Consider the following 12136-nt stretch of genomic DNA (forward strand, 5'->3'; position numbering starts at 1 on the left):
AACTCAATTAGAAATGCTGAGTTTAATTTGTTATGTACATACTACCTAAGAAGGTAAATATTTATTTTTTTATTTTTATTTATTTATTATAGCTCACAGCAACCTCAAACTCTTGGGCTTAAGCGATTCTCTTGCCTCAGCCTCCCAAGTAGCTGGGACTACAGGCACCCGCCATAACGCCTGGCTATATTTCTGTTGCAGTTGTCATTGTTGCTTAGCTGGCCCAGGCTGGGTTCGAACCCACCAGCGTTGGTGTATGTGGCTGGCGCTGTAACCACTGTGCATGAGTACCAAGCCGAGAAGGTAAATATTAGTAATATTTTTATGAAGCAACCCATGTTGTACCACTGATGGCTTTAGTATGAGCAATATGCAGCCATTCTAGTATACCTTAGGCATATAGCTTAGAACTTTGTTCATGAAAACAGCCTGATTCAACTTGAAAAAAATCTCAGAGAAAAAAAAAATTAGGAGCTGTGCGTTACCTGCACCTACACACATTTCCTACACAAGAGATCCAAACCTAGGCAGTCCAATTCCAGAATCTGTACTCTTTAACTCAGCTATATGCATCCCACTTGGGCCTCTCAGATTTCTAGGATTACAGGCATGGGTGGAATATAGTTTTTGTACCTAATCACTCAGCTATATAATGTTCTTTTTCTTTTAAAACTGTTATTTTACAAAACTAAACAACACTTAGAAACACTTTCTGAGATCCTCAAAAAGTAAAGCATTGAGCAATTCTATACCTAGATATATATCCAAGAGAACAGAAAACGTATGTCCAAACAAAAACTTGTATATAAATGTTCAAAGCAGCATTATTCACAGTAATAGCCACGAAGTAAAAACAACAAAAATGCTTATCAACAACAAAAATGCTTATCAACTGACAAATGGATAAACAAAATGTAACAAACAATGGAATGATTCAGCATTTAAAGGAACAAAATACAGAAACATGCTACAACATGGATAAACCCTGAAAACATTCTGAGTATACAAGGCCACATATTATACAAATCCATTTATGTGTAATGTCCGGATAAGACAAATCCATAAAGACAAAAAACAGAAGAGTGGTTATCAGGGCCCATGGGAAGAAGGAGTGAATGATAAGGCGTATGGGTCTCTCATCGAGGTAATAAAAATGTTCTTTTTTTTTTTTTTTTTTTTTTAAGAAAGAGTTTCACTTTGTGGCCCTCACTAGAGTGTCATGGCATCATAGCTTGCCATGAAGAGATTTCACTTTGATGAAGTTGCATTCAACAAGTTTTATCCAATTTAATTTTTTATTTACATTTTCATGTCCATTTTGGAGTGCTTAGTAAGTGACAGCATTTATCTAGATGCTTTATAAACATAAACTCACTCTTGGACTCAATCGATTCTCTTGCCTCAGCCTCCTAAGTAGCTGTGACTACAAGCACTTGCCACAATGCCCAGCTATTTTTAGAGGCAGGGTCTCACTCTTGCTCAAGTTCGTCTCAAATCTGCAAACTAAGGCAATCCACCAGCCTCAGCCTCCCAGAGTGCTAGGATTACAGGCGTGAGCACAGCACCCAGACTTAAAATGTTCCTTAATTAGGCTGGGCGTTGTGGCGGGCGCCTGTGGTCCCAGCTGCTCGGGAGGCTGAGGCAGGAGAATCGCTTAAGCCCAGGAGTTGGAGGTTGCTGTGAGCTGTGTGAGGCCATGGCACTCTACAGAGGGCAATAAAGTGAGACTCTGTCTCTACAAAAAAAAAAAGGGAAAAAAAAAAAAAAATGTTCCTTAATTAAATAGTGGTGATATCTGGACAATTTCATGAATATAGATGCTTCCTGACTTACAGTTACATCATGATAAACCAATCATAAGTTGAAAATATCGTAAGTCAAAAAGGCATTTAATATACCTAACCTACTAAACATAGGTTAACCCAGCCAACCATAAACATACTCAAAAGTTGGACAAAATCATTTAACACAAAGCCTATTTTATAATAATGTACTGACTATCTCATGTAATTACTGAATACTGTACTGAAAGTGAAAAACAGATCCATCATGTGGATACTCAAAATATGATTTCTTCTGAATATATATCACTTTTGCACCAATGTAAAGTTAAATAATTTTGAGTAAAACCACTGTAAGTCAGAGATCATCTGCATATTTAGAGACCTGACTTGTATACTTAAAGATGTAAAGTATACACGGAATTATACACTTAAAGATGGTAAATATTATTAGATGAATTATACACTATAATGTTGAAAAATAAAAAATTAATCAACTCACCTGCCCTTTTTGTGGTGCCAAACATTGAACAACTTCATCCACCATCACTGGAATATGTAATTTAGCCACAGCTTCAGAATCTCTATCTGAAGACAAGTATAAATTCTGAGCTCCAGTTTGATCTGTTTGCTCCTGGGCTTCATATTCATATCTTTCTGCTGTAGTATGTATTTTTTTTGGCCAGACACATAAATTAAATATGCTAGATTCAAACCAGCATGAAATAAATTCTTTATATATTCTATAAGAATAAGGGTACCGAAGCATTCTGTAGGTCAACAAATCTAGAAAAAAAGATTTAAGTATGGTGAATGTTATTTTTTTAAAAGAATATTATAATACTTGGGGAAAGCAAATTAATATGCAACATTTCACACATCAAAAAACCCTTAATAAAGGCTTCATCTGAACTTCTTTAAAAGGTGAAGGTGACAACCAAAGTAAGGAACCTGAAAGAACCCAGAAACTAATTAAATATAATTTTTAAATGTCACCTGATAAGCTGTAAAATCACTAATGTTTTAACCACCAGAGATATAAAAATTGATAATTCAGCAACAATTTTCTGAAACACACATTTTTAAATTTTAATTAAGTCTCAAATGTGGATTCAAGGAATTAAAACAGTTCATTTGAAAAGCTATCGAGCCACCAGGCATGGTGGTTTGTACCTGTAATCCTAGCACTCTGGGAGGCTGAAACAGAAGGCTGAGGTGGATGGATTGCCTGAGCTCACAGGATGGAGATCAGACTGAGCCAGAACCAGACCCTGTCTCTAAAAATAGCCATGTGTTGTGGCCCGCTGTAATCCCAGCTTCTCAGGAGGCTGAAGCAAGAGAATCACTTGAGCCCATGAGTTTGAGGTTGCTATAAGCTATGATGTCATCACACTCTACCCAGGGCAACAAAGTAAGACTCTGTCTCAAAAAAAAAAAAAAAAAGAAAGAAAGAAATGAAAAGCTATCTGGGTGACTGAAGGATTATATTCTATTTTATGTTCAGATGGTCTTTTATTTCAAGCTCTTCTATTTGTTTATTCTCATTAAGGCTAAATTCTCATCTTCAACTTTACTTTTTTATGAGAAGACGACTACATGTGTACATCCAAAAAGAAAGGGAGATGATCAGTTTGTGAAAGTCTTCCAGGTTTGTAATGGATATTCTCTGACAAGATCATCTCACCACAGGCTACAACAGTGAGGTATATGCATATTAACGTAAACTAGAACTTTATAAAAACTCAATTGCGCACACTTAAACATTTCATATCCACTTTTTTTTACTTGCCTATCCCTTGTGCCCCCCCAAAAATCAGGTAAATAATTGATTCATTCCTCGAATTTCTCATACTACATCTTTTTCTGTAAGCTATAATTCTTTAAAATACAAAAGAAAGAAGTATTTATATAAATATATTAATAGAAGACCTTTAGAAAACTTTACATTTTACACAATTCATTTCAAAGCAATATTTTTGATATTACCACAGTAAATACTCCATTAACACTATTCTTTCCTAACAGATAATGACTTAAGAATAAGACCCAAACCTTTATACCCACAAAATCAGGTACATACTAGGTGCATAATAAATGTTTTCTAGAAAAAAAATGAATAGATGAATTCCAAACCCCACAAAATTAACATTTTTATCAAACTTAACTAGAAAATTTCACCTAAGTGACTACATCAAAAACCATGTTCTCAAAATATCTCAAAAAAAACATAAATCCCACTTAAATGTCTTTCCTTCCCTTTGCAATAAAAAATGCACAGTAATGTTGAAATGTTGGTCAGATGTAATAACCAAGACAGAAAGAAATACAAATGTATTATATATAAATATAAAATCAAGAAGACATTACTTTGAGCATAATACATGAACTTTACCAAAGACCTAATCCATAGAATTAAGTGTCAAATGTGACAAAGGAAAAATGTGGCAAAAAAAAGAAGTACTGGAAATCATTATTTTCAGTAAATTTGGGGATACTCGGCAGTACATATTACCCAAATTATTAATGATGCCCCAGGTTTCTAGAAACCTTATACAAAGAAAACTGAACTAACCTTCAACTTAGTGTTTCTAACTTTTTAAAAAATAATAGCTAACACTTAGCACTTAGTAAGTACCACCTATTCTAAGCACATTACTAATGTACACATTACTTAGTAACTACCACCTACTATTCTATTACTAATGTACACATTACTAATGTACTAACTCATTATTCAATCCTTACCACAACTTCTGGAGGTATTATTTTCATTTTACAGATGAGAAAAACAGAATTTGCCAAAGCTCACACAGTTAGAAAACCATAAAGCTAGAATTATAACACAAGCAGTCTGTCCCCATAGCATGATGTCTTAATCCCACGCAATAAACATAGCTCATTGGAACTATTTAATGCACCCATGTAATTTAATGGTACTTTTGAAAAATCTAAGTCAGAATCAATTTTTTTTTTTTTTTTTTTTTTTTTTTTTTTGTGGTTTTTGGCCGGGGCTGGGTTTGAACCCGCCATCTCCAGCATATGGGGCCGGCGCCCTACCCCTCTGAGCCACGAATCAATTTTTTTTAAAGACCCAGATCCTATGGCTTGGCCCTGCACTCTACTTGGAAATAACAGAATGCTATAAGGTACGGTATTCAATAAAGGACACATCATGCACAGGCCTAAATAGTAGAATCTGGAATAAACAACCTAGACTAGACATTTATATTCTGATCATTTTTTTAAAAGCAACATTAATTCCAATATAAGAATAAAACCGTACAAAGCAAAGTAGAAAAACAGACAAATTAAAAAATTAAATGCTGCTGATAGTAAAAATGCTATCAGCAACATTTAACTTTTTCTACTGCACTTAATTTCTATGTATTTCTTTAACTACAGCCAGGGTGCAATGACTTAAGATTTTATTATTAACTAATTGGCTACAAACTTGGGGCTACATGGAGGAAGAGCCACAAAAATTCTCCTTTTTTTCCCTCGGTTGTTTCCTGGAATAATTCCCTAAAAATTGAAAGGGACAAGCATTTGAGCCTAAAGGGACTTCTCTCTTTCTCCTCTGCAGCTCATCTCCCACCATACAACCCAAAGCCCACCTGTAGCCTTTTTGGAGCCAGCCACCCCATGATTAAAGACATAAAATTTCTTCTGGTCATAGGAAGGAAGCAGGGAGTCAAAAAAACTGAGTATGTGGTGTCCTGGGTAAGTCATTTAACTTTTCTCTACCAGCAAAATGCAGTTTGAGCTGTTGAGACCACAGAATTGGCCAGATTAATCGTGTGAACAAAAGGTAAGTGATGCATATGAAGACTATTTCAAGGGTGCTTGCAATTAGCCTAAATGCAGTGAGTTTTTCCTTGTGGGGAAATTCTCTCTGAAAACATAATTCTAATGGCCAAAAACGCAATTTCGTTGGAGACTGGCACCGGGAAGCAGAGAAAGTGAAAGAAGCTCCAAGAAAAAGGAAGAATACACCATTTTGCTTAAGAATTATACTCTGACGAGGGCAAACTATTTAAAAACTTCTAAACTCAACTTGAAGGCGTGTTGGCGGAAAGCGAGCGAGAGGGTGCATTTCCTTGACCAGGGCGAATCCGGCGACCCCTGGGAGTACCCAGAAAGGCGTGGTGTTTTCCAACAGAGTTCCCGGGACTCAGTCAACCTCTCCTCACCTGAGGCACGACGATTTCTCAGTTGGCCTCTAACTTAGGCCAGCGACGAAAACTATAGTGCTGGAAGACTTGAACTTGCTGCACATCTAGGTCCCAGCCCTAGGGGAATCTTGTGAGAACGGACAGATTGAACCCACGTCCGTCCCAGCAACCGAGGACCGCTTGCCTTTGGTTCCGTTGCTTCCAAACCCCGCTACCGAAGGTTCTTGCTGGCGCTGGAGTTCCAAATGACGTTCCTGGGAGGAAGAAATAAGACCTCACCATTGCCATGTTTAAATTTACTTTTCTTTTATTTTTTTAATGTGTAAGGCAACTTTAAATCCCCCCCCATTTATCTTTACTTCTACTTTTCAGTTCACCATGGACGTAAATTAAATTTGTTCTAACAACACTACGTATAGTCCCGTTTTAAACAAGAGATGGGAATTTGTTTCCTTAGCTGTTTAGAACGTTTCTTTTTTTTTTTTCATTTCGTTACAAAATGAACCATTCTTGGCCTGTCTGCTTGCACTTTAACATCTTGACAAAATATAGTAGCCACCTGACACAGTAATAGCATTGATTGTAATTTCAAATATCTCTGCTTTAACAAAATGTTCAATTCCTTGAGAATAGAGGCCTCATCATCTGAACACTGATAAATGGCAAGTGTAAGGCCAAATTTGAAATTAAATGTAAAATAAATAATTGGCTGAAGAGTAGAAACACCTGAGACCAATAAGCCATATACAATAGGTGTTTTAAAAAAGACAAAACTTGAAACACTTTTACTTAATACAATTTTATTAGAAATTAGCAAGACAGGCATATTTTCGGACAACATTAATGAAGAAATTATTTCGGAGACAATTTTGAATTGGCTTGTTTGTACAGTTCAAGATAATTTTTTTACATTAGGGTTTTTCTGAAAATTTCAGTTTTTTCTCAGTAAAATGAACAGTACTTATATCTCATGGGATGTTTTGAGAATTAAATTATAACATGTAAATAATAATGGGGATATCAAAAGTAAGGGACTATATACAGCAAGTGCCTATTTGAAATAAGTCTTCTCTATTACCAAAACCAGCACCACATATATAACCATTTCTTTAGCTAAAACTGATATCATACAGCCAGAAATAAGTAGTAGCTTTATTGCTTTGATATTGCCATCCTATTTATAAAATGATCTTGAATATAAATTCTGAGAGGACAGGGATTTTGACTTAGTTGTGTAATGGTAGTATGAAGAACAACAATGAAATTCAGATCATGCTTTGAAAAATACCCGGCCAAATAAAGATGAGGTCGGGCGTGGTGTTTCCCGCCTATAATCCTACCATTTTAGGAGGCTGAGGGGGGTTGGATCATTCGTGGCCAGCAACTAGAGACCAGCTTGAGTGAAAACCCATGTCTACAAAGCAAAAATAGCCGTGAGTAGTGGTGTAGTCCTGCAGTTCCAGCTAGTGGGGAGGCTGAAACAGGAGGATCGTTTACAGCCCAGGAGTTTGAGGTTGCTGTGAGCTATGATGACACCACTATACCACAGCACTGTGTGAAGGATTAAGACCCTGTCCATTTGTTCCTGATATTCTCTCTTTGGAGATAATACACACAACCTGGGCTTTGAAACACATGAACACTTCATCCAATAACAAACTAGGCCAAAAACGTTAATTGAATTTATTTTGTCTCTCATTAGACAAAGAATCTAAAAAGTGGCTAACCATCAAGTGGCTAACCTCTCGCAGTCAGCACTATCGAGAGTAGGCCTGGGCCCTCAAACCAAAAGACCTGGACTTCCAATTAATTCAGATGAAGACACTCCACAGGTTGGCCCAGGTAAAGGTGGCTGAAAGAAACAGGTCCCTACAACTTCTTGGAGGCCTCCCTGCTCCAAGAAGAAAAGGAGAAACAGGAGAAACAAGCCTCACTATTTCCAAAAGAATATTTCCAAGAGAAAAGAAGAAAATAAACACCCAGAACCCATTAATTCACACCAAACAGACTCCGCCTCTGCCCCTAGCAGAATGCACAGGCCTCTGTCTTCAACAGTCTCACTCACACCCTGAACCCAAGGACCGGACTCTGCACCTGCCTGTGTGGCGATTCCCCGACCATCCCAGGTGGCTGCCTCCCACCAGAAGCTCTGTCGTAACCCCGCCCACCTCGGCCACCGCCTCCGGAAACGGCCGCTCACGTTGCCACGGCGACGCCCAGGCAAGGTCGCTTTCACTGAGCTGCTCGGCTGAGCCTCCTGGCTCCAAGCCGCACCGCGCCGCCGTACCGTCCGACGTGATGACGTCGAAAGAGTGGCAGCCAATGAGATGAGGTACTGAGGAAGCTGGCTTGGGTTTGAATATCGTGGTTGAGTTTGAACCTCCTGGAGGCGGACATTGAAGTGAGGTGGTCGCTTTAAGCTTTCGTGGGCCTGAGGTGAGTGAGAGCCACGCGAAAAGAAAAGTCTGCTTTCTGGGACGCTCCTTTTAATGACTTGTATATTCAGGAACAGACGGTCCTGCCGGTTCAGGTCTGGAGGACTAGGTGGGCTTGTTGACAAACACAGAAGCGTTGACTTTGGGGGTGGTCCGGGGCCCTCGGCAGAAAGTGAAAAACAGCCGGGATTCGAGAGCCCACTTAGGGAACAGCTCTGCCTGAGCATAGCCCCCGACTGCTTAGCTGGAAGGGTAGGCATCTCCTGCCTTGAATTCTCAGGGGAAGTGGCAAGTTTTAAAGGGTGTCTTGGCCCCTTTCCCAGACTTTGGTAGAGGACTTTAACTGTCCGGCACATTGCGGTATTAACTTGCTTTGGGACTCCAGTTTCGGAAGGTTTCGTTTCAGACGCACGTATAAATGTACCTCAAGGCTTATCTATGAAGTGTGGAACTTTTTGTTTATCACTGCATAAACTTCTTTTTGTCCAGTGAGGTTCTACTGTTAGCCTTCCATTGGTCAATGGGGAACCCGCCTGTAGCCCGATTGTAGCAGTAAATAAGACCTTCCCTAACTGTGTAACGGGATTGCTGAAGATTAGGTGAGATACAGAAGAGATACTGCTTGGCAAAGGGCACTACAAATGAGAAGAACTATAAACGCTGAGTATCATCTCTTCTACAGCCTGTTATTGGTTTCTGCAGACTTTCCTTTAGGAGCGCATTAGCTTACTTACAGAGAGGCCAAAGCTGACTGCTGTTTAACTATATGAGAAGAGACCGTTTGACCAGAACTGACTAAATTTTTTGTGTAATATATCGTTTAAGGTAACTGTGGATGGTGTTAAATGTTAGGCACTCTACAGGTTTTATTTGTTAGTGTCATTCCATCATATCCAGCAATCCCCCTCCCCCTTGGGTTTTTAGAGGCTTTTATGAACTTTGGTACTTGAGAATATGAGATCCAAAAACTAAATAGTGCCTGTTATCATGCTTGTATTACTTTTATGTAAGAGTTATTTCAGTAAACAAAGATTATCTATCTTTAGCAGTAGCAATATCTCTTATGTTACTGAAAAGTACTGTTCACAACACAAAATTTTCATTTTGAAAGTGCATCTTCTCTCACTGTAGATACATCCCAACTCAATTATGAGTATCAGTGAAATTACTTCTGTGCTTTTAAGCCTATGGAAAACTAGAAGGAAAAAATAATGCAGCTGTCAGTGCTGCCCTTTCCTCCATTTGAGCTTTTCATTCTTCCCTGATGCTTGTAAGTTAGTGGCTTTAAGACTTGCATTTATTCCAAAGAGCTCTAAGTTGGAGAGAGACTATAAATGATAATATCAAGTATCAGTCATCCTAAAAAATTCAGTTATGAGGTTGTACTGAAGAAATAATTCAGCTTTACTGTATAATGTAGCTTTACTTCTGTACCACTGTCTGGAAGCCTTCTTCTTCATCCAGTTCCATTACAGCCTGGTTGTCAAAAACATGGACTTTGGATTTGGATCTCTGTCCACATTTGGCTCCCTACTTCACAGTTGCTTAATCTTTGAAAAATTACTTACTCTAAGGCTTAAGTTTCTGCTTTTGCAAAATGGAGACAATAACGCAACCTATGTAATATGATTATTATGAGAATTGAATGATATGATAAACATTAAATGTTTACCATAATGCTTGTCACGTAAAGTGTACTCAAGGGATGATCATTGTTGTTGTTCTTTATTATTAGTTCTCACCATATCAACCCAATCCAATCATTCTAAAAGCATATTTGATGAGAATGGCCATTGTGTGATTATCTGTCAAAGACAGGGAACTCATTACCAGTTTTATTTCAACATTCATTCAGGAGATCCCTTGCTAGGCCCAGAGGTTTCTTCAAAAGTAGGTTCTTACCAGGACCTAAGAATTGGAATAAATGGGAAGATGTTGATCAAAGTGTGCAAACTTTAAGTTACGCGTGTAATATATGGCATGGGTGGTGATAGATGTATTAATGTGATTGTGGTAATCACACAGTATGTACTTGAATATTAAATCATCACATTGTATATCTTGAATATTTGCCATATTTACCAATTAAAACTTAAAATTTCTAAAAGAGTTAGCAAATACATATTTTTAATTTACATGAGAAAATTTCTAAGGGTTATATATTTACATCAGGGAGAATAGTGATTAAATATTCAAGCTTTAGGTTCAGTCAGTCTCAGTTCACTGAGAGTTCCTTTTTTTCAATAGCATGACTTTAGCCAGTTAATCTTTTCATACTGTACTTTTTTCATCAATTAAATAGAAATGAAAATACAGTGCTTATATCATAGGGTTGGTATGAGGATTAAATAAGAGTATGTAAACATTTCTATTTGTAGGATAGGAAGTCAGTAGAAAGTATTTTATTGTTAGTAAATGAAAGGTTGTGATTAAAGTAAATTTTAGTAAGTTTTGTTCAATAAAAACACCTAGACCTCTTTATCATGTGTCTTTAAAAAGAAAAAAAAATCTAGATTTTGTTTAAAATGCCAATAGTACAAAAGGGTATAAATGTTTAGTAAGGGTATAAAATGTCTCTTAGATCTCCACAGTTCCCCTCCACGGAGCAACTGGTATTATCAATTTCTTGTGTGCCCTTCCTGAGAGTGCATATACATATGTGTCTTTTAAAGATACAAATGGTAATATGCTAAATCTATTAATCTATCTTAGTTCATTTACTCAAGTGTTTATTATTGCTAAATATTTGGCAAGCCACTGTTCTAGGTGCTGAAGTACAAACAAATTCATGTTCTCCTAGTGCTTACATTCTAGAGAGAACAAGAAATGAATAGGTAACCAAATGATATATATTTACCAATTAGTACTAAATTCTAAGAAGAAAAATAAACCTGGGAAGGGAGTGGAGGAGTAAATCAGGACTATTTTGGATAGATTCCTTAGGGAAAACCTCTATGAAATGTCATTGGAACACAGACCTAAATAAAGAAATAAGAGATTATGATTTGAAAATATCTGGAGGTAAACACTTCTGGGCAAAGGTAAAGGAAAATACAAAAACCCGGAGGCCAGTACCAGACTGAAGTGTTAGGGGAACACTGAGAAAGCCAGTGTGGCTGAAGCAAAATAATCAATGAGGAAAATAACATTAGAAGTAGTTACATAGATAGATGGGGGCCATATGTGGAATTTGTAGGCCATAGTGAGGAGTTTACATTGTATTATGGTGAGAAGACCTTGGAGAGTTTAGAGCAGAGAATGTTACATAACATAATCTATTTGCTTTTGAAGAAAGTATCAGTGCATAAAATCAATGGCTTAAATAAAATTTGTTGTACTTGCGTTTAATTAGGAGGTGAATCTTTAAATTGGCTTATATTTTATCTAGGATGAGCAGTAGCTATATATGCTATGAATTAAACATTTGTCTGTTTAACTTAGTTTATATTACAATGCAACTATTAAAGAGAATTAGGTTTTAATATTTCTTCATTCAACATTGCAGAGGAATGAGCTATTCTTCACAAATGATTCTCCCAGAAAATTAAATATTAGCCTTGTTAAGTAATTAACTATTTTAACCTGACTCAGTGTTGAAAATAAAACATGATCGGGCGGCGCCTGTGGCTCAAGGAGTAGGGGCGCAGATCCCATATGCCAGAGGTGGTGGGTTCAAACCCAGCCCCGGCCAAGAACCAAAAAAAAAAAAGAAAAAGAAAAGAAAACATGATCTTCTCATTTTTCTAAT

At 37.3% G+C, this 12136-nt stretch overlaps 2 protein-coding genes across 4 annotated transcripts in view; one reads left to right on the forward strand and one right to left on the reverse strand.

Moving 5' to 3' along the window:
- The window catches only part of METTL15 (methyltransferase like 15), a 216986-nt gene extending 208787 nt beyond the window's left edge, over nucleotides 1-8199 (reverse strand). The window contains exons 1-3 of the mRNA XM_053561593.1: nucleotides 8122-8199; nucleotides 5972-6207; nucleotides 2284-2567 (exon numbers count right to left, since the gene is read on the reverse strand). Coding sequence (XP_053417568.1) covers nucleotides 2284-2550 — 267 coding nt within the window. The 5' untranslated portion in view covers nucleotides 2551-2567; nucleotides 5972-6207; nucleotides 8122-8199. The remainder of the gene's footprint in view (nucleotides 1-2283; nucleotides 2568-5971; nucleotides 6208-8121) is intronic.
- A 92-nt stretch (nucleotides 8200-8291) lies between these two features.
- KIF18A (kinesin family member 18A) overlaps nucleotides 8292-12136 on the forward strand; it is a 102559-nt gene continuing 98714 nt past the window's right edge. For all 3 annotated transcript variants that reach the window (XM_053561592.1, XM_053561590.1, XM_053561591.1), the window contains exon 1: nucleotides 8292-8389. The gene's annotated coding sequence lies outside the window, so the exon portion shown is untranslated. The remainder of the gene's footprint in view (nucleotides 8390-12136) is intronic.

Source organism: Nycticebus coucang, chromosome 14 (assembly GCF_027406575.1).
Source record: "Nycticebus coucang isolate mNycCou1 chromosome 14, mNycCou1.pri, whole genome shotgun sequence".
NCBI lineage: Eukaryota > Metazoa > Chordata > Mammalia > Primates > Lorisidae > Nycticebus > Nycticebus coucang.